General features: G+C 51.8%; 2 protein-coding genes across 4 annotated transcripts in view; one reads left to right on the forward strand and one right to left on the reverse strand.

Annotated features, from left to right (window-relative positions):
* Nucleotides 1-9,139: 9,139 nt before the first annotated feature.
* INA (internexin neuronal intermediate filament protein alpha) lies at nt 9,140-14,689 on the reverse strand. The gene is made up of 3 exons (XM_061458851.1): nt 13,748-14,689; nt 10,085-10,209; nt 9,140-9,512 (listed from the first exon to the last, which is right to left on the reverse strand). The coding sequence occupies exons 1-3, from the start codon at nt 14,687-14,689 to the stop codon at nt 9,239-9,241; spliced, it is 1,341 nt and encodes a 446-aa protein (XP_061314835.1). The 3' UTR covers nt 9,140-9,238.
* Nucleotides 14,602-22,071, forward strand: part of NT5C2 (5'-nucleotidase, cytosolic II) — a 65,904-nt gene continuing 58,434 nt past the window's right edge. Inside the window, exon 1 of one of the 3 annotated variants that reach the window (XM_061458845.1) lies at nt 14,602-14,727. In XM_061458845.1, the coding sequence (XP_061314829.1) occupies nt 14,688-14,727 (40 nt within the window). In that variant the 5' untranslated portion in view covers nt 14,602-14,687. Of the gene's footprint in view, nt 14,728-20,036; nt 20,122-20,185; nt 20,199-22,071 lie in introns of those variants that run through there. The other 2 variants (XM_061458846.1, XM_061458847.1) reach the window with 2 other exon arrangements.

Below are 22,071 nucleotides of genomic sequence, written 5' to 3' on the forward strand. Positions count from 1 at the left end.
ATAATCCTGTGTAGTTGAAGGACCCCTATATTCATCAATACATATATCTTTATGTCACAGCCACCTCTAGATTATTTTCATTCATGTTTATGGCTGTTGCTATTGAGTCCTCTGTGAACCGGATCTTTCTCTGCTGCACTGGTCCACTCTTTATGCAGGGCACTGGGTTCATATGCTTCATATCGTCACTTCCTGTTTCACTATCACTCATAGGTTTGTTTTCTATCTATAGCTCTGTGCTTAAAAAGTTAGCAGTATAGCCACATTTTTCGTTGCAAACTCTTCCCTAATCTGGGTTTGAACTTCATGTCTACATAAGGACTCATTCGCCAAGCTTAACAGTTACATAGAATCTGATAGTTAAGTCAAATGAATGTCATTCTAGGATACTGCTGACTCTCATAGCCTCAGGATGATTGTGCAGCCACTGGCTCTGATGTCAGTGTCAGTTTCTGTTTAAAAGGGGAAGAAAAGGCTTCTGCATATGTTTAAAGAGAGGTTTTCTGTAGGGTAAATGACATGCCAGCTAAAACGCAGAAGGGCAAGGCTTCCTACTTCGTTCTTTCAGTGGCTTAATGAAGAGGACTGAAAATCTGTTGCCTGTGATATTTTAATATGAATGCTTAGTGATCTCTTATTTCCCATTTGTCTGCCTCCATCTCTATTTCTTCCTCACCTGCCTTCAGAAAGCATATTCTTAGCTTACTCTTCCTGGCTGACATCCTGCTTTCTTTCACCTTGACACATATCTTGAAGGCACTGATGTTTTATCTGCTCTCCAACCCTGCAGTACCCCTGGGGCACATCAGCATGCAGTGGGGGTGACCTTTAGTTATTGCCAAGGCTGATCTGTGGGCTGTATGGTTTCCTGCATAATCAGTCTGCTTGCTTTAAAATGTGCCAATCTTCTTTCAGCTCTCCTGCTGCTGTTTTATTTCTGTTGGTCTCCTTTTAACCTTGGCTTTCCTCCAGTCACTTTTGGTCCTGGTGATAGAAGAGCTTCTGTAACAACAGGCCATCTATGGGATGGTATTTCTGCCCTCGTGGGAGATGAGCCAGCTTCATGCTCTGGAAGTTAGGGAAAGTGTGCTTGGATTCATTCATTACTTTATAGACACTATTGTTTCTTCACTTGACGAAATAATTCTGGGTTTATTTTCTAGTTACCTGCTTAGCGATTTCATGGCTAACACAGATCCTAATTAAATACTACTTGTACTGCAGCATAATTCTGAATTGCTTTACAGATCTGCTAATTCCCAGCAAGAGGAGATGGTGAGCCTTAGTGTCAGGAGTTCTTACAAATGCAGAATCAAGCTACAATCAAGTTACAAACATGGAGTCATGTTGGTTATGTTCTGCCTGTTTTCTTTGTGTCCGATATAGATTTAGTTTAATAGGAAGATAAGGTTCAAGAGACTAGGGAAATGTGCAGCTGAGCCCTCTAAATGGACAAGCACTGCAATGTCAGTGTGTAGCTATCAATTATGTTCTGAACACCAGTAATGCACCCAGCCTTAATCTGCATTGCCACCAGACTGTGGCACACATGAGCCAGGAGAAACCTTAATGCTTATTTCCATGATGTGAAGCAGCCAATGAGTTTTACTGATAAATCATTCAAGCTGGTGGTATGCTAGTCTGTGTTGAATTTCTTTCAGGGAATCATCAGGCATTTATGTGCAATGGTTTATGTTAATGCACTTTAACAATCCCTAGCGAAATTACACCCTTGGCATGTCTGTGTTCATTTTTCTTCAGTGTGGAGTATCATCATTACAAAATCTGTGCTCCATACAAATGGGGGGGAGGGGTGTTTTTTCCAGCAGTTGAGGGAGAGCCTATGAATGGAAACATAGGAGATTTGATGTATTGCATCTCTTTCTTTTAAAGGGAGATGGTTGAATTGTCCACATGAATCTTCTAATGCACTGCGTGCTCAATAGGGTGCCAGCCTGAATGTTTAGATACCTTAAAATATACTCATTCTGCTCTGACAGATACTTGCTCAGAGATGGAGGGAATGTTGTAAATGGTGCATTCTCATCACTTTTGCTTTTTATTTGTGGTATTTTTTCTACTTTTTTATTTTTTTGTAGCCCTTCCTAGTTCAGCACAAAGAGAGGAGGCAACATAATCAGAAATTGAATTTTACTCATGTCATCTTTAAGAGACCCTTGTTGAATGAGCCGGTGGATATTTACATTTGCTGAGGTTTCAGCTAGTTGCCATAGATACAGGTTCAATCAATAAACAGGTCAAATTTTATTGTTCTTTGAGATGAATGGTAATCCCATTTGAGGCAAAATGCAATATTGATTGGCTGCCCTGCAGCTGCAAAATTCTGCTGGAGCTGCATCACCATCTTCACTTGGTTTTAATTTAGTGTAACAACAATATATTTGTGTCAAAGCAGCAGCGATCTGCAAAAGAAGTATTTCCCAAATTGGAAAAGAGAGCTTGTATTTTCTAATACTAAAATAGTCTATTTGGAAATGAAATCTTAATGTTTTCCTTGGAAGAAAAACAGACATTTTAACCTTAGAAGAGTAGGTGATGGGGACTTGGCAACGGTAGAGAAAAATAGCATGTTCCTAGGAGAGCTGGTTTTAATATGGTGCTGGGAGGCAACCGGTTGTTCCAAGGCTGTGCTCAGGGTGTGCTCAGCATATGCTGCTGACAGCATGATTTTGTGTAGCTTGTGGTGATAAGCGGTACTGTTAAATGGTGGATCAATGTGTCCTTGCACATACCTGGGACTGAAAGGTAAGAACTCATTGTGAGAAGCCCCACACCCTTCACAAGAACCTGCAATCTCCTTTTTCTTCCTTACAGACATGGGAAAACGTTTCACCTACTGGTGACAACAAAATAGCAGATTGTGAGCCACAACACACAGGACAGGAGTGGTGGTGGTCTTCCTCCCTGTGAGCAGGTAAGCTGAACACAGGGGCGCCTGCATTCCTGTTTCCACTTCCCTCTGTCCTTGGCTTGCTGTATGATCGTGAGCCAACTTCTTCCATTTAGCAATAATTTCTGTGTTATTTCTGTTTACATACACAAGTGCAGTATGTGTAAACTTCACACTACTGCTGGGTATATGAGGGCAGGCAATTAACAAACCGCTACTGAGATCCCCATCACAAACTCGGGTACAACAGGGCTGGTAGCAGTACCTGTTACCAAAGTGACCAAGTGTGTTTCTTTTGAAGACTTTACTTCTTCTTTACTTTTGCCAAGTGATAGACATCTGGTCAGAATTTGTTATGTTGCAGGTTGTTCCATCTGCAAGTGGATTGGGTTAGTTATCTATGGAGAAGTTGAACCGAAAGGATTCAGCTGGTTTTAAGAAACAAGTAGTTGGTGAACAGTTAAAAAAATAAATACATTTTAAAAAATAAAGCTTATTTTAGCCTGTGGCCTTTTGGGTTTGTTTGGTGTTGTTTAGGGATTTTTTTTTTTGCTTTTACACCTTTGTCTTTTTGTTGCAAATGAGCTCCCAATGAAGCTTGCCTCATTGTGGAGCCATTCATAACCTCTGCCCTCTGAATGTGCCAACTTTTCAATCCATGAGCGTATTTCACCTAAGCACCTGCTCCCACAAAACTTGGAGAAGTTTGGTATCTTTGAGACCTTCAGCTCTCTCAAATATGGCTGAAGTTAAGCAGATGAGTTTGACTGGGGAAGGATTTAGGAGGGGAAAGAGGACATTCAGTCACAGTATGATCCTATAATCCTTGCTTCCTTAATAATCTAGCCTGAATATTTTGGCTTGCTGAAACATTTTTGATTGCTTCAAGCATTGCCAGGCATTCTTACTCATACAGCTCTTGGGCCACTTTGCTAGACTAGGAATTTGCTAATAAGCTGCCTTGTGCCTGTAGGGCTTGGAGGGGTATTTTGCATTTCTGTTGAAAATTAACTAAACTTAATGATGTTCTAAGCCTCAGTGCAAAATGTGTTTTTCAGTCTGACCTCAGCTTTTCCAAATGACATCTCCAAACAGCTTGTTCTTGCAGACCACACTCGGTCAGTGCATGTATACCATCTCCAAGAATGACTATGTGTGTGTTGGAGCATTTGCAAGGCTGCTCTGGGCATAGGGACCCAGGAGCTTGAGTATGCTGTATTCTCTGGGATGCTGGCAGCCAGCAGCTGTCTCTATTCAAAGGCAAAGGAGCTGAGGTGGCCTTGCTGCAGTGGGAAACGACTCTGGTGCCTCAGTTGTTTCAGAACTGATGTTCACAGTACCCCAAGAGCTTTGCTCCCATTTACAAGCAGCAAGTGGATGTGTGCCTGGGGCTCTGGAATTACAGCCTGGAATTTTCTGGATGTTTCCCTTCCAAGTAGGTGTGTCTGTGTTTAGTATGAACACTGCTCCATCTTCATGTTACAGTGGACGCATCTGAGCGCCACCAGAGGGGTCAGTTCTGTGCAGCAGAAGGTCTTTGCAGTACGTCCTGTTTCATCAGGGATATAATTGTCCCAGAGCTGTGGGTTCCCCTCTGGTTTCGCTGGGTCTCAGTGAAGGCCCCTGCACAAGCCTTAGTAGTGCATCCCTGCGTTCCCATCCATAATGCAGACCCCAGCTCTGCAACCCTTCTGGCTCAGCTGGAATCTGCTGGGACAGAACAGGGTCAATGAGTGTTCTCTCACTCTACACCAAGCAGTGCTCTCTTTGCATGTTACACAGCATTTGCCAAGTGACCCCTACTGCCATACGCCTGTGAAGACTTGCATGAATGAGCTGGGATTGCTCGTGCTATTTGGATATTAATAAGTTTGCTTTAAAGCGTCAGACCCCACTGATGTGGACATTCATCCAGGAGTATTTGTCTGGCTGCTAGCGTTAAGGGCTCTGCGTGGTCACTCACTGGGGAAGAAGCTCTTCTCCCTGCGGAGGTCTCTGTGCTAAGAGCTGGCAAGGAGCGAGTTGGATGAATCCAGCCAAAGGTACTGGAAGAGACTTTGCTCTGAATTGCCTATTGATTCCTTCTTGCTGATGACAGGGCTCTTCCTCAGTCTGGAAAAGGGAATGTTTGCATTCTTGCCAATGGAAAAATGTTTGTTGTTTTTTTTTCTTTTGGCTTACTCTGTAATGACTTCCAGCATCTGAACAAGGGTCATTAGCAAAACTTCTCTGTGTGCAGCGATTCTCTGCTTTTTAAGGAGCTGCATATCTGAGCACAGTTGTTGCAGGAACCTCAAGCAGAGCTGAAGGACCCTTGGTTCCAGGATCACAATGGGAATAAGGCTTTTCCATCAGTGAAACAGCAGGACCATAACGTAGGCCTGCCCCAGGTAACATGCCAGGCTGCACAGACTGTCCCACTTCACCAGTGTGACAACAAAATGAGGAGAGCCAGGCAGCCCCACAGCACAGCAGCATGTGCATGAGCCAGGATCTCCATGCAGGGGAAAAAACCAACCAGCCAGCCCTGTGATGGGAATTTGTACCCTGGGTAGAGTCTGGAATTCTCCCTAGCATAAGGTGAAGACTGCGCATCCTGGAGAAATCATAGCATCATCAAAGGACCTTAAGATCATCAAGTTCCAACCCCCCTGCCATGGGCAGGGACACCTCCCCCTAAACCATGTCACCCAGGGCTCTGTCCAACCTGGCCTTGAACACCCCCAGGGATGGAGCATTCACAACTTCCCTGGGCAGCCCATTCCAGTGCCACTCTCTGCCACTTCCTGGGCTGATGGTATAGTCTGTGTTCACAGCTGCCTTTTCCCAGAGGTCAAGGTTCTGCAGAGATATAAATCTTTAACCAGCTGCAGTCTGACTCACTGCATTCCCCTGGCAACCTTGGTGTTCAACCCAGTAAGAAAAATGGCACCACAAAGGAGGGGTTATTGCTGTTTCCACTTAGTGCTTCACTTTAGGAGCCTTGTGGTGTGTGTAAGCACGCAGGTGAAAGGAGTCACATGGAGAAGACAGCAATAGAAAAGGAAGTCTGGATGGAGTTTGCTGGAGTTCAGTGTTGGCAGCACACTGAGCTGGACTTGTCCCCCTGTATTCATTGTTCTCCTAAAGATGAGGAGAGTGTGGGCACAGGCCTTCCTTAGGGTAAGAAGGGGCCACACATCACCATGTCTCCAGTCAGGAGCTCGGTCTTCCCACCCAACAGCAGAAGACAGGAATTGGGCAGCTGGGGCTCAGCATGCCTCAGGTGAGCATTATGCAGTCCCTTTTCCCATCCTGCAACCAAAATGGGCTGAGGCCTAGGAAATGCCTGTCTCAAGAAGGGGCTGCATCTGCAGTGGGATGCTGGGTTCCCTCAGCACAGGCATTGCAGCCAGAGGCTGGACACAGGTAGCTGAGAGGCTGCTGCAGAGCTGGGGCCAGCCCTGCCTCCCTGGGAGCTTTTCCCTTGCCGCACAGCATCTCTGGTTGGGCTGTGTCCTTCAGGAAAGCACTGTGTCCCTATCCTGCCAGGGCTCTTGCTCACCCTGTCCTGGGAGGGCATCTGCGGGATGGGTTAGTTACTTGCTGCTGTCAGGCCAGTTAAATCTTGGCACCTCAGATCCTGTAAGATCACAGGAACAGAGCCCAGCAGAGGGGCTGTCAAAGCCAGAATGTAATCCAAAATCCAGCCTGGTCCTTTCTGGTGTGTCCTAAATGCCCCCATCCTCTCCCTGCCTGCTGCCCCTCTAACACCTCTGAAGCTTAGCACCATGAGACAGTATCGTAATGCTGCAGAGCTCCAGAAACACAGGAAGTCTCAAGCTGGCCCTTGCAAAGCAGCTGTTCTTCAAAACAGTGCTTTGTCTTTCCTGCAGCTCCTTTGGCCTCCCCCATGACTGCAGCCCCTCCACACTGGTATCACCAAAGTAAAATTCCCAGCTTCATTGCTAGCATCCAGCCAGCTGAGCAAGCAGGAATGCTTGCAGAGGCTTGTGCTGGGTGTATAAAGGACAGGTCAGGCTGCTTATACTCAAAGGACAGAAACAAAGCAGCACTGGAGGGTATCTGAGGTTCAGAATATATTACATTAGCTGTGCAGTCACATCTGCCTTTTGTTCCTCCTGTGTTGTGAGAAGTGCTATGTGTTTGCATTTCCTATCTCACAGCTGAGCCAGGAGACATTTGGAGGTTGGTTGGTCCTTGCTTTATGTACTGGTGCCCTGGACTTAACTCTGCAGGTGCTGCCCCCTCCAAGCTTTGCCTGGGTGCCCTGGGTTGCTCTGTGCTGTTCTGCTGGAGGCTGCTGATGGGATGTGCTGCCCCAGCTATGCCCTGAGCCCCCTTCCCTGCCTCTGAAAGGTGCCCCTTGCTTTACAGGGCTGCTCTCCCTGGGGCTGTGTCACCCTACTGTGAGTGGCCTCACCAGGGCATCGTCCCCGAGGTTATCAGTGTGGCAGGGTCAAGGGAAGTGGCTCCTGGCCTGCAGCGGTAGTGGAGAAGCCAGTGACCATCAGACCATGACCCTGGGGCAGATTGCTGTGACGTGGTGTGACAAGCTAGGAATGGGAAGGCAATAGGACAGCACCCATGCTCTTTCTATTGCCCTTCGTGTGCTCCTTTACAGGTAAATCTCAGGCAGAGTATGGGTATCATCCAAATAGAAGCCACCGCTGGTCGCACCAGCTCTGTGGGCACCTTTGGCTGCTGTGTTTACTGGGGGGTGGGTGCACCCTCACCCTCACTTCTTCCATCTGCTGTTGTGTAAATCACTCTGTCTTTACTTAACGAAGGCAAAGGCGCTGGTTTTAACCCCTGCAGGCAGAGCAGAGAAATGGCAGGTACCTTGGGACAGAACTGTCAGGGGAGTGATGCAAATGAAACCATCAGAGCAGATTTTCTGGGGAAGTGAGGGTGGACTCCGCCATGGGACACCTTGTTCCCTCAGCCAGCCAGCCATGAACTGTCTGCAATGAAGGGCTGCTGCAACAGGCACCTTTGGGTGCCTGAGAGGCCCCACTGGCATAGGTGGGACCAGCCTTGCCCTGCAGCCCCAGCAGTGGAGTTTGGCCATTGCACCTCAACATGCAGCTCTTTGCGGGGGCCTAAAGGGGCTGCTGGAGACCGAACCAGCTGCAGGCCAGACACCAAAGTCTGTTCCTGAGGCAAAGCAGCAGCAAAGAAGACAAAACAGCTCGGTTTGATCCACATAACTATTTCTTTCTTTTTAATTATTATCTTGTGCCTTACAACAGAAGAGGAAAGAGTGCGAGCAAACGATTTGCTGATTCCAGAAACGACTCTGGCACCACCATCTCGTGATGATGACCTTGCCAGGGCACTGGCACACAACACACGAAGAGTCTCCAGCTCTTGCAAAAGCGATCATTGGCAAATTTTAAGGCATTGAAAGAAACCTATGGTTGTAAATCCTACATCAAATTTGGCACATTGGAACAGTTAGAGCAGAGACAAGGATGCTTTGTGGGCTGGTGCTTAGGAGTCCTGCAGCTTCCCAGCACTGGCTGGGGCACAGTGCTCATGGAGTGCAGGGGTTTCATCTGCCAACTGTGCAGCCAAACGAGGGGCTCTGCAGACCCTGACATTTCAGAGCCAGTGACAGCACATGAGGTGCTGCTCTCCACACCATCGTGGTACCTTCGTCTCATCCCTGCTCTGCTTCTGCTGCTAGCAAACCCCACATGCCTGCCTGCATTAACACTGCCCAAAACCAGATGGAGTTGTCAGGATGAAATAAAATGAATATTCCTTATAGTTGAAAACATAAGTGGCTCATAGACCAGGTGTCAGGTGTGGTTACAGTCCAGTACAGCTATCTCTGTGCTTCTGGGATTAAAAGTGGACGGCTGTGGCTTGAGGAATGGGGGAGAGTTCAGGTATAAGTGGGTTTGGATAGTAGATGAAGGGCTGTAGCCTTGAAACTAGTTACAGTAAACATGTTGTTTCCCTTGCCTCCCCCTTCCCAGAGAGCTGGCTCCGTCTCGCATGCCGTGGGAGGAGGGAGAGAGAGAGGGGGGATGGTGGGTGCTACAAGTCCACTGTGCTGCTATGAGTCCACTGTGCCACCACAACAATGACCAACATGCATCTAGCTACCTGCCCGTGCCTCCACCCCATTTAAAAGGGAGCAATGTGCCAAGCCCGGCCTCTGCATGGCAGGACTCACAAGGAAGCCAGCCCCAGGACAGTGTCCAGAGAACACCAGGAGGCTTCCTGCAAGCCCAGCACAGCTGTGTGCCCAGAGAGGCAATTTAAAGGCCAAGTGGAGACTGTTCCCCCTCAAATGCAAAATGGACGGGGTCCTTACAGTTACATCTTTGCATTTGCAATGATTCCTTCGTGCAGGTTTAATCTCCCTCTTTTCTTGGCAGAGGTTATGGTCCCCTCAATCATCTCAGCCCTGCTGGATGATATTTTAGAGGTCACTTTAATAACCTCTCCTTGCTTGTCCTCTGTGAAGGACAGAGTAGAAGAGCTAAAGCCTCTTGGCTGGAAGGAGTAAGTGGGATTGGGGAGAGGATTGAGCTCTGAAAGGCCGACGCTTCCCATGCTGAAGAGATTCTCCTCTCCCTCCAGCAGCTTCCTGCAAGTACATCACAAGGGAAGAGGTTAGTCTTAGAATATCTTACATGAAATATCTGCAAAGCCTGGGGGCATGCTGTGACCTGCGAGCAAGTCCAAGCACTCCAGGCCATCACACCAGCCTGCAGTGGACACTGGCTTGGGTCATGCTGTGCCATGCAACTGGTTTAAAATAATATGCTTTGGTGAATAATTTTTGGAGCATTTGCAATATGGGGTACATGAGACCATTTCCCTCCTCCCCATCCAGAAATGCCAGGAAAATAAAATCACAAACCAGAGGGACTCTGCCTTTTGCATCTACTTTGACTTTGCAAGAGAGGGAAATTTCCAACCCCATTAAAAGCAGCCGCTTATGGGGTGACTGAGGGACATGGTTCATGTCTGCTAGATCAAGGCATGCCAAAGAGCCATGGCTGCTCCCCAGGCAGGGAAGATGAGCAACACAATGGTGTATCTTCTTGAGTGTGTTCCCAGCTACTTTACTGGGTCCTTGAAAATACCCGAGCCTGGTGGGGTCAGGGGATTGGGCTTGGGAGGTCACCAAGCAGAGCAGGGTCAGAGCAGCCTTACCTGTAGGCAGCTATCTCAATATCCAGGGCCATCTTGACATTAAGCAGGTCTTGGTACTCCCTCAAGTGCCGAGCCATCTCATTTTTGGTGTTTCGCAGGTCATCCTCCAGCTGCCCAATGGTGTCCTGCAAAGGCAATGGCATTCAGGGCTGTGTTTTAGAGCGGGGACCTCTCCCACAGGTTTTCTGCTCTGCCCATTGCAGAGACAGGGAAGCTGCAATGGGCAGTTGGTCCATGATGGCACATCCCACTAGGACCTTCAGGCCATGAAATTTCGTGCTAACAGAGATAGAGTAGTAGGCAATGCATTGGGCATGGCTTGTGAGTATGTGTTGCAGGGGAAGGCTTTAAACATTGATGGACTTAAGTAGTTTCCCATCTGCAGCACGGGCTTTGAGATGGAGGGAGCAAACAGCACATGGTGGCGGAGCCCCCAGTCCTGCAGGGACGAGGCAGGCTGCTATAGAGGGAAGGGAAGAACTGCTGGGGAGGAATGAGAAGTTTTCGGCTTAAGCATCATCAAAGCAGGACACATGGGAGCCTCCAGCACTGCATAAGCCCATGGGTAGAGAGGTTGCCAGGAAAAGGGCTGCAGCGTGTTTTTGGGGGTGTTTAAGAAAGACTGGGATGTGTTCAGGTGGTGGAAGGAGAGATAGTGCTGCCAGGGCAGGAGGGAAGAGCTGGTTCCAGGAGGGGTAGTCTGACACCTTCCCAGGAAGATGCCTCAGAGCCCGAGGGTGCGGGGCTCCAGATGCAGGGATTTGAGGGTTCCAGAGTCAGAGGCCTGCTCTGCAAGAGCTCATCTGGACAACGTCCTTCCAGCATCCTTTCCATCAGCTTTGCCATGCCATAGCTGCTACATCCTGTTCTACCTGTGATGTGCATAAGTCCAAAGTCAGATCTGCTAACAAAGGGGACTAATGTTTTTGTTCTATTTTTGGTCAGAAAACAAGCAATCTGGTTCTCTCCCACAGGTATCTAAGCAGCAGCCTGAAAGCAGCGAAACCTGTTCCTATAGGGATCTTCTCAATCAGATGATTTCCCACTGCCAGCCACCCAACTGTGCCACTGGAGGAGCATGATTTGGAGCAGGAATGAGTAAGCAGTTTGCAGCCCTGCCTGCAAAGCCCTGCAATGGCCACTGCCAACATCTTCTCTCCCACACCCCCTCCCACAGCCAGGCCTCGGAGCTTCCAGCTTCTCTGTCCCAGTGAACAAGCTTTATCCTGCCACATCATCTCCATCCTGGCCCTGTCCTCATCCGCATACTGTCTCTGTCCTCATCCCCATCCTTTTGTATCCTTATCCTGTCACTGTCCTTATCCCCATCTTGTCCCTCTCCTCATTCCCATCCTGTCCCCTCCTTTGTGTCCTGCATAACCTTCCTTGTGCTCAGTCCAGAGACAGCCATGACAGTGAAGCTGCCCAAGGAGCAGAGAGCTGTGCTGAGCCTGGTGCAGCAAGCCTCATCTGGGCCCCAGAGCAGCATTGGCAGCTCTTCCTGAATGTGGCATGGGGCACCTCAGTCAAGTTAGCTGGATACATCCTGCCCTGTCAGACATTTACCAGCCATCCTTGGGGTCTCTGCCTTGAGCAGTGCTGCCTGACCATGGAGCTGCATGGAGCTGTGCCTCTGAGGAAGGACTGAGCAGTGGAAAACAGTTCAAGGAGACCATTGGGGCATCACCTGAAAAGGACAGGCATGGCTGCACCCAGGACATGCATGGCTGCTGCTGCAGTGCAGATTAAAATCTCTGCTCCAATGCAGCCAGACTGCAGTTGCACCGAGCCATGACAGGAGGGAGGGACTCGGGATGACCCTGTCATTGGACAGCCCCACTCTTGCTCTCTGACCATCTGTGCCCTCAGCCCCCTTCATTCGCATGAACAAAATGCTCTTTAAAAATGGGTTATCCTTGGTACCCTGCATGTACCTACCTTCCACACCCCAGCTTTACCAGCTGGTAGAATAACCCCCTCCTCACACCACTGCAAACCTGTCCCCTAATGGAAAACTCTCATATATTGCTCCAGATTTGACTGGATAGCCTACAGATATCAAGACATGCCCTTGATTTAGCAGCCTATAGGAACATTTCAAAAGCTCAAACAATAGGAATGTTCCCTTTTAAGAGTATTCCATCCATTTCCACTGGTTGCAGCCATTATGTGCTGCTACACATGCACATTGCTTAAAAGGCTCCTATGTATTGCCACACTTAAAGCAGTTGCTGAGGGTCATGTGGGAAAACACTGCTGTGCTATCACTAAAACAATTTCAATTACAAGGCCATTTAATTCAGTTGCATTTTTTTGTTCCCCCTCAATTCATAGGTTGTTCCTGAAATCCCTTTTCACATGGCATCAAGACTATTTAAGAAGATTACTGTGCATAATCCTTTCATCCATGACAGGAAATAGATATTCCCTATTTTCACAATATTTGCTGAAGAAGACCTCAACTATTCAGGACTTTTGCAAGCAGCTTGGAACTAGAGTCATGAGTTCTAGAGAGGCCAGCAAAATTTGGCCTTGAAAATGACAAGGCATTACTTGGATGAGAAATAATGTCTTTCAGGTATGATGTAAGGTGGGTTTTTTTTTGGTATTTAGAAGGAAATGACTTCATTTAGAAAGCACAGATCATTTCATAGCCATGTAATAGAATAATAGGCATGTAATCTATTTTATTATAAATCATGAACATTTCCCTGTAACAAGAAAATGTAATACTGCAGCAATGGAATAAGAGACGTGGACTGCTCAATGTCTGCCCCTTGTGAGTGGCATACAGACATAAGAGATGCTGGGATCTGGCTGCAAATCCAGCCTGACCGTTTGCAGAGCTTCAGTTTCTGCAGTGCAGGTGCCAGGAGACAGGCACAGGGCGAGGGGCCAAGCCTGGGCAGACACCTTCGAGGAACTACTCACAGCAACAGGAAATGTGCGGGCAATTTTGGAGATAACCCTCAAGGCACAGGGCAAGGATGGGATGATGCCCCAAACAGCACTGCCATTCCCTGTGCGAAGGTGGTGGTGAACGGAGTGTCCTGGCCCTTCGTATGCCCCCAGAACCTGCTCTCTGGGGTTCTGCCTATGGGTAAAGGGTGGAGGCAATGCCCTGGTGAGGCTGGATTAGTCGTTCACGGCAGAGAGGCCGTATGCCAGGGTGGGGGGCAAGCTGCAGTGCTGCAGGGGCACTGCTCCTGCATGGGGGGGGGGAGGTTGGTGCTGCACAGCGCTGGTGTGTGGAGGGGGAGAGCGGTGTTGCGTGCATACAGCACAGCACCGGATACAGAGGCTCTGGTAGCTGCACGGTGCGGGGGGGGGGGGGACGGGACGGGACACGGGGGGGGACACTGCATCGGCCGGAGTGCCCAGCGCTGCGGGAGGGGCTGCTGCAGAGGACTGGGCTGCACTGCAGAAGTGTGCTTGCAGTGGGAGATGCTCAGCGCTGAACAGGAGCAGAGCAGGGGGAACGCTGGGTGCTCGGTGCTGCACAGCGCTAGGGGAGTTTACTGGGATGGAGGTGCTGACCGCTGGGGCAGGTTGCACGGGAAGGGGATGCCCAGTGCAGCACAGTACCGAGCACCGAGGCGGAGCTTACCCGGGGACCCTGCGCGGGGAAGGAACGGCGTCGGATCCCGGCGCCGCCCAGCTCACCTGGAGGCCGGCGGCCTCGGCGCTGTGCCGCTCCTCCAGCTCCTGCAGCTGCCTCTCCAGGGACTGGTGGGCGCCGCGCAGGCTCTCCATCTCCGCAAGGCGGGCCTGAAGCTGACGGCGGCACTCGCCGGCCTCCCGGCGGCTGGCACGCACGGCCTCCTGGCTGCGGGCCGCGCGCTCATGGAGGCGGGCGCAGCGGGTGCGGTACCAGTCCTCGGCCGCCTGCAGGTTGCGGGCCGCCAGCGCCTCGTACTGGGCGCGCAGCTCCCGCAGCGCCGCAGCCAGGTCGGGCCGCACCGAGGGGGCCGGTGCCGGTTGAGAGGCGGCGCGGAGCGCGGCCCCCAGCTGCGCCAGCTGCTCGGCGTGTGCGCTGCGCAGCGCCGCCAGCTCCTCCCGCAGCGCCGCCGCACGCCGCTCCAGGTCGTTGCGAGCGCGGGTGGCCCCCTCGGCCGCCTGCTGCCGGGAGCGCAGCGCCTGCTCCGCCTCGGCGCGGCCCCGCGCCTCCTCCTCGCAGCGCGCCCTTAGCCTCTGCGTCTCCTCGGCCAGGCGCGCCCGCTCCAGCGCCGCCTGCGCCCGCTCACCGTGCGCCTCCTCCAGCCGGGCGCGCAGGGCGCGCAGCTCCCCGCCCAGCAGCTGGCCCAGCCGGCGCGGCTCTGCAGACCGCTGCCGCAGCGCCGCCAGCTCCGCCGCCAGCGCCCGGTTCCGCTCCTCCAGCGCCCGCACCCGCTCGATGTAGCCGGCGAAGCGCTCGTTCAGGCCCTGAAGCTGCGCCTTTTCGCTATCCCGCACCAGACGCGGCTCAGCGCTGCGCTCCCGGCCCGGCCCCGGCTCCGCGCCCGGGCGCGCCCGCAGGCCCGCAGACCCCTCGGAGCGCCGCGGGGCCTCAGCGAAGAGGTGGCGGTAGGAGGCGGCCAGAGCCGCCGGCTCCGCGCTGTAGCTCATGGCGGCGGAGCAGGACCGGCGGCTGCGGCGGTGCTTAAGTACGGCGGGGCGGGGCGGGATGCGGTGCGGAGAGGGGCGCGGGGCGGGGCGCTCCGGTGGGGGGATGTTGCGGTACGATGCTCGGTGCGCGGCGCGGTGCGCGGAGCGGCCCCGGGGCCGCAGGAGCCTGCGGGAGCTGTCCGTGCTCCGAGGTGCTGAAGGGCTGTGGCGGCGGGGGGGGGGGGGGTGAGGACGTACGTGTGTGGGGATGGACGGACAGACGGACGCATAAAGAGCACACAAACAGGCACGGGAAGATGGACAAGGTCACACACACACAAAGGGACAGACGGACGGGCAGGCACGCGGGAAGGGACAAGCACATTCACAGTGAGACACATACATAGACATGCTCAGAGCCAGACGGACAGAGAGACAAGCAGACGTGCAGAGACACACACAGATGCACACGCAGATGCACAGGCAAGGAGAAGCAGAAACACAGAAGGAAGCAGGCACGAATGGGCAGGTGGAGAGGCAGAGTCAGGCAGGCACACAGGCATATGCACAGAGATCACTCCTGCTGGGTATCCCCAGCTGTTCCCTCAAGGGAGCCCATTCTGTGTGCCTGTGCCTGGGGCGCAGGTGTCCTGGGGGGTTGGTCCCCCCAGCCCCTCTCCTCCCTGTGGGGTCTCTGCAGGATGGAGCTGGGGGCAGTTTGGGTGCAGGGGGAGTGCAGAGGTGGGGACAGCGACTCATCCTCTGTCCAGCCATGCTGCAGGGGACAAGCAAGGGAGGATTTTGCCTTCAGGTTGTTTGCTGAGAACTGAAAGAGCCTGAGCCTTCCACTGTCAGGGGTTTGCTGGGCTGCAGAGCTGATGGGAAGGAGTATATCATCACCCCACACCACCACGGCCAAGTACCGTGCCCAGGAGCACAGCATTCCAATGCAGGACCTGCCAAGAGACCTGTGGTACGTGTCTGATCTCTAGGAGCAGCAGCACAAAACGTAGCTGTGAGGTGGAAAAAACAGCTTAAAATAACTGTGAGCCAGGTGTGAGGAATGTGGTGAGATGTGCGACCGTATCCTGTCTCCTGCTATACGTGTCTGTGACACTGAGCTCTGTGCTAATGCCCAGTTCTACTTGTCCCAGTTTCTCCTTACAGGTGATTCAGGGACAGCATGAAGGAGATGAGAGTGGAGAACAAGAAAGCCAGGGCTGGCACTGGTTAGAGCAATGACTTCCAAAAGAGCTGTTGTTGTTTGGAAAGGACCAGCCAAATGGGGAGGGATGATTCTGGGATTCCCATCTCCTTGGGATCAGAAGTTAATTCCTAACAGTGGCTAGAGTCCCATGTTCCTAAAGCCATGCCTATGAGGGCATTGCCTAGGGCAGAAGCCCCGTGGGGAAAACACCCCTTTCACTTGGGAGGGAGGTGAGCCCAGCCCAAGGCAAAGCACTGCCCAGCTGTGGGAGCAGGCTGCTCTTAAGCCTGCAGTCAGGGATTGGCTACAGGATCAACACACACATGTATATAGCTCACCTTAGCCCGATACATCCATCCCATAGGGCATAGGAGGAATGAGCATCAGCCAGTGGAGACAAAGGAAAGAGACAGGAGAAAGACACAAGGCAACAGATCTGCCTTGTGCCTCACTTTTCCGGGACTCAAATCTGCACACAGGCAGTTTTCCTGGAAGGATCCAGTTTTCTTGAAGCCCATTTTAGGTCAGCGACAGTGAGGCTGCAAGACTTGGATTGCCTGAGTAGCTTATGTTTCGGCTGCAGGGCAGGGCTGGGAACTGCTAGTGCCCTGGCCCTGGAGCGTGATGCCTGGCCCAGGATGTCTGGCTCACACTGCTGCTGCAGAAATCCCCTACTTCGTCTGGGTGGGGGTTTTTTAGGTCTTTCACATACTCTTCACCCACAATTGTGTTTTACCACTTCCTCACATCTGCTGCTTTGTATTACAATATCCTAAGTCAGGTTTCTGCTGCTGGGAATAACTGATCAGATAACTGAGAAGTTTTCATCTGTGCTTAAGTATGTGTGCAGCATTGTTTTGATGACTTTGCTCTGTTGCTTATTACTGATGATAGAGGCTTCTGTAGTTTTCTTTTGCCTTGGAAAAGTGGAGTGCAGCTTATCCTGGCCTCCTCACTTGTGCTGTTTTAGCACCGCCATACCTATTTAGTCTAACAGCAAAGTCAGGAGTGCTACAGTCTCCTCCAGTAGAAGAAATGCGTCTCTGCAGGGACTGCTGATGTCCATGGGTAAAGACCCTAGGATTGACCCATGGGTAAAGACCCTTTGCCTCCAGTGGGTTGGGATGCTCTGGGGTCTTTCTACACAGACAGGAGACTGCATTAAGCAGGTGGGACCTGAGCCAGTTGCTAGTGTGACTACTGGGAACTTGTAGCTGAATGAGTTGAAGTAGTTGGATCTAGTAAATGATGATAAGCACTGCTGTCCTGCAGAACAAGGGTGCAGCTCCAGCTCGCTGTAAGGTTGCTTCTTTCAGAGAAGCAAACGGTGGCTGAGACCTTAGGATCCACTCAGCACGAGCTGCCAGTTCTGGGGGTGCTCCCATGTTCCAGGCAGCTGCAGCAGGACCCTAATCCAGGTGGCTGGCACCCAAATGAGATTCTTCTGTGAGCCCCCTGAACCCGACCCTGCTCTCAGCGGCTGACTTGGCCAACAAACCTGGGAGATGTAAAGCCCTCACAGTGAGAGGGAGAGCTGAAGCATGGCCATGTCCTCTCCTCTTGCCAGGGGCTGGAGACAAGCTGAATGCCAACATGTCAGCCCTGAAATGAGACGACAAGCTGGAAGTGGGCACAAATTAAAACCAGGGCAGTGCCTGGGCTGTGTTCAGCCTCAGAAAACCTTGATGCCTGAGTAACATATGGATCTCTGTTGGGATACACAAACATGGCATCAGGAGGAACTTTATAAGGCTAGAAAACAGACAGAAAAACAGAAAAAGTCCCATAGCTAAGAACTGTATACTACTGAAACCCAGGGTTAAATTGCTCAGGACCATTCCGTACCTCCCAGTTGCTTCAAAAATCAGGTCTTGCATTTGAGACAGCATAAGGAGTCCTTAAAGCAGCCGCCTGCTGAGGGGGCTCATCAAACGATTTATCTCCCAAGCTGCAATCTGCCCAGGCTTCTGCTTCAGAGGAAGAACCTGTCCTCTGAGCTGTGCACACACAGCAATGGGACACATACCTTCCGGCTGATTTCCAGCACAGTCCATTAAACTAATGCTCTGCGAAGGTGTTTCACCACCCAGCTTCACTGCAGCAGCTGCGTGAGAAGGAAATGCTTCCTGGTGGTGGGACAAAGCAGACCCAAGCGTCTCCTGGGAGGCTGCTCCCAGATCTCCTGTGGCGCAGGCAGGTCTGATCCCCTGTGGGAGGGACAGCCCTGTGGGTAGGGGCAGCAAAATCAAGGAGAAAACATGTATATGTGTATCTAGATGTATATGCACGTCTAGAAGAAAGAAGGTTGTGTTTGTTGAATTGCATGCGCACAAAACCACTATCAAAAATAGGAAATTGTCTGCACTGGGTACCTCTAACTCAGATGTTTGTTTCTGACAGCAGCAGATATATGCTTCCCTGGTTCCCTGGTTCAGGTTGCCTGCAGCTCCAGAGCTCCCAAGGCAGCAGTCATATCCCTGTATTTGCTGGCCCTTATCTAATCAGTGCAAGCTCACATCCTGGATGCCACCATGCTGTGTAATCCACTGTTTGATAATGTGCCATATGAAAAACCGTCATCTTTCTTCGCACTTTGGAGTCACTGCCAGCTGAATTCATGCCATGCCCCTGGCTTTGGGGACACAGTGGAAGAGCTGAGACATGGTTCCTGCCCACCCACCCCCCATCCTGTGCAGGATTTTGCAGACTTTGCCTTACCTGCCTTAGTCTCTTTCCTACACTGAAGGATTTTTGTTTGTTTAATACTTTTAGTCATCTTGATGGCTTCAGTGCATCTTCTGGGGTTATGTATTGGAAAGCTATGCAGACATACACACAGACAGACACACTCCAGGATGGTCCCCACCATGACGATACATGGAAATGAGTTCCTGTTGTGAGCTTCCAAATACAGGTGGACACATGTCCAAGTGAAACCTCTTGCTTAAATACCTGGTCCAGGTGCCATGAGATGTCTCAGTGGCATTGGGAAGTGCAGGCTGAGCTTCTTGGGTGGGTAACATTGCCCCAGTGCGGCCTTGGTGCCCAAAACAGGATTTGTTTTACCCGGAACTAACTGCATCTATTAAACGCTGGTGCTGTTGGGTGCTTTCCTTCAGTGAGGCAATGGAGCAAGGCTCACAGAGCCCATAGAGCCATGATGGGCCAGCTATCCCTAAGTCAGCAAAACCTTGCCCTGCGGCGTGTCCCCGTGCATGGAGGGCAGTGGCAGTGCCTTATCTCCTGGAGTAGAGCAAAGGGAGATGGGGAAAGCTGAAGGAAGTGTCCTTGGGGAGATAAAGGAAGCACCATGATGGTGGGGCTAGAAAAGCTGCTGCTGGAGGAGGGGAGGCATGCCCATCTTCCAGCCACTACTGAGGCATGGGAAGGGAGACGGGACCCCCTGGGTGCTGGGGGTTTAGCAGAGCAGTGAGGGCCCAGGACGAGCTGGGGCAAGTGAATGGCTGCCGTCACCACTGTCAACTGGTGGGGACCACTCTGAGGTGGCCAGGACCCCTGGGGCTGAGGCCTTTTCCAGGCCCTCAGAGTGAGCAAAACCAGACAGTAAAAGGGCGGCTTGTTTTGCCAGTGAGTTGTTGGGTTTTTTTTGCCTGGGACTTTTTGGGCTGGTGCTGGCCCAGTGTGGTACAACTGGCACTGAACCAATGGATAGCTTTTGCTCCACACAACAATCCCCAGAGCCTTTCCAGCTTGGACTGCCGTGTCCACAGCTGTGATTGCCGTAGGCCTCACTGGTGGCAGTGGACCTTTGCTTGGGATGGGCTGGCAGGATCCCAGCTGTCCCCTAAATCCCCTGCCATTACCACCCTCCTCGCAGCGGATGCCCCCCTCCCAAAAAATCATTAATTAATTGTGGTATTTTAGCCAAAACTCTGTCTCCTTCAGCCTCTGTAGCACGCTGTGAGTGCTCAGGCAGGCTGGGGCTGCAGGACCAGGAGGTGCAGTGCTGTGGGGTGCAGGGCTGCGTGTGTTCAGCCCCATAGACGTTGCCCAGAACCGTGCCAGGCTCTGTGGCTGGGCTGCAGGGAGGGTGTGTGCGGCCGTCGGGCGGGCTGGCACACTGCCGCCGCGCTCTCCCTCTTGCCTCTGCGGCTGAGCGCCGGGCTCGCACACTCTCCCCGGTCCCTGGCTGGCGGGCGGGGCGGGCCGCGGCCGCGCCTGCGCAGTGCGGCGGGCCGGGCTCTGCGGCAGTTGTGCGGGGCAGTTCTTGCGAGCGCGGCAGGAGGTGAGAGCGGCCCGGGCGCGCGGGGGCAGTGCGCGCGTGCGCGCGGCGCCGGGCGCGTGGCGGGGACCGTTGCGGTGGTGGGTGAGGCGGGGGGACCGTTTGTGTGTGTGTGTGTGTGTGTGTGTGTGTGTGTGTGTGTGTGTGTGTGTGTGTGTGTGTGTGTGTGTGTGTGTGTGTGTGTGTGTGTGTGTGTCTCTCTGTGTGTCTCTCTGTGTGTCTCTCTGTGTCTGTCTGTGTCTGTGTGTCTGTGTCTGTGTCTCTGTGTGTGTCCCTTGTTCCCCACCCCGCGCTCCCCTGAGGCGGAGCGGGGTCCGTCCGCCCGTCCAACGCCTTGGCCGGGGCTGAGGAGGGGAGGGAGGGGCGGCGTGCGGAGCCGGGGTGCTCCCGCCGGCGGCATTTCCTCTTCTGCCGCTGAGGGGGACTCCTCAGAGGCTGCTCCTGCCCTGTGGCCGCCGGGCTGCGCCCCGGAGCTGCCTTCGCGCCCCGGAGCTGCCTTCCCGCCCCGGGGCAGGGAAGCGGTTCGCCTGCCGCCCTGAGGAGAAGGAGCCCCGGGACGGTGTTTGTAAGCGGGGTGTCCGGTTCTGCCTTCCGTCTCACGTGGAGCGGAGGGGTGCCGGCGGCGCCTTCCAGCTCGCAGCGTACCCGGGGGCAGCCGCCGCCCCGGCCGGGCTGGTGGGTATCGGCGATCCTCTTGTCTGAGGACAGACAGCCACAACGCTTCCCGGGCAGCCTCGCATCGGGGTGAGGGTTCAGTGTCACTGCTCTGGTTTGTGTTGCTCTTGGCAGTACGGTTGTATGAGGCTTGAGCTGATAACCTGAACCAGGAGCGACGCACCAAGTAAATAAATAAAATAAAAAACCCCAACGCGGAACTGCTTTGCTCACACTTTGCTCATGCTTCTTTTTAATCCCCTCCTTTTGTGCCAGAAATAATGTTGCAAAACGTATAGCGGAAACGAACCTACACTGGTGTCTGGTAGACGAGATGATTTAATAGGGCAGCACTGTGCCTTGTAGCACAGGCAGTTTTGAAAATTCCTGGAACCACTGCGATTATGAAACCCTCAAGTTTGTTCCCTCGCTTGTGTTTCTAAAGGCTGCCAAGCTGGATACTGAGGATCCTCTTTGACGTGGTCTAGAGAGTGTTCCTCGCAAGGCATAATCGCTCATGTTTTAAAACGTTTAATTTTGGTTTTAGCTTTGTAAGATTTACTGTTTGAACCTCAAAGATTGTGAAATGCTTTCTTAGTAGTCACTTAGAAACGTCTCTCACCTATCCAAATTGTCCCGTGTGTCAGTTTAGCATTATGTCTTGTCACTGACTGAGATAGATTGTATTGATCCATATGCCTGTTTGTCACTGGTGAATAAATTGAAAGTAAGAAGATTTTCAGCTCCTTTCAGGTACGGTGTGTTTTTACTGAAAATCAAACAAAACCCAGAGCTACGTTTTGGTCTTTGGTTCACATGCTGAATGTATAGTTCTAGCAGTGAGGAAAAACCGTGGTGTTTCACTTGTGAACCGATTGGGTCTGGCAGTCTGTCACAGTCCTTGTCAGCCCCTGTCAACCTAAACATATTTTAGAGTAGAGCTGCTGTTTAAAATAACCTATTGCCGTTAGTCTGGAGTCCCAAAGATCGTTCAGGAACTCGCTGGTTTGATTAACAGCGGTTGGAGTTTGTTCAAGCATAGACGTACTTTCATTATATAGCACAATGCAACCTTTACTCTCTACAGCGTCATTCAAACAGATTGTATGGCGAAATGCACCGCTGAGTTACATTTAAAATGCTCCATTGAATGAAGCACAATTGCAGAGATAAATGGGGAGAAAAATTGTAAGAATGGGAGAAATGTTTTCAGCTGAGGTTTGAAATTAACAGCCTGTTAGTATGTGCGCATTGGTAGCATTAGTGTTAGACACTGGGTTTAGGGGCTACGCCAGCAAA

The sequence above is a fragment of the Pezoporus flaviventris genome, unplaced genomic scaffold, assembly GCF_033815535.1.
Source record: "Pezoporus flaviventris isolate CSIRO_AGI_PZ_B2104156 unplaced genomic scaffold, CSIRO_AGI_Pfla_v1 ptg000029l, whole genome shotgun sequence".
Classification (NCBI taxonomy): Eukaryota; Metazoa; Chordata; class Aves; order Psittaciformes; family Psittacidae; genus Pezoporus; species Pezoporus flaviventris.

What these genes read in the sequence shown, in the direction of transcription:
- INA (XM_061458851.1), bottom strand. Translation starts at nt 14,689, where the DNA reads ATGAGCTACAGCGCGGAGCCGGCGGCTCTGGCCGCCTCCTACCGCCAC. An exon ending in CCGAGGCCGCCGGCCTCCAG is followed by an intron (nt 10,210 to 13,747) that starts GTGAGCTGGGCG and finishes TTGCCTTTGCAG; the next exon opens with GACACCATTGGGCAGCTGGA. An exon ending in ATTGAGATAGCTGCCTACAG is followed by an intron (nt 9,513 to 10,084) that starts GTAAGGCTGCTC and finishes ATGTACTTGCAG; the next exon opens with GAAGCTGCTGGAGGGAGAGG.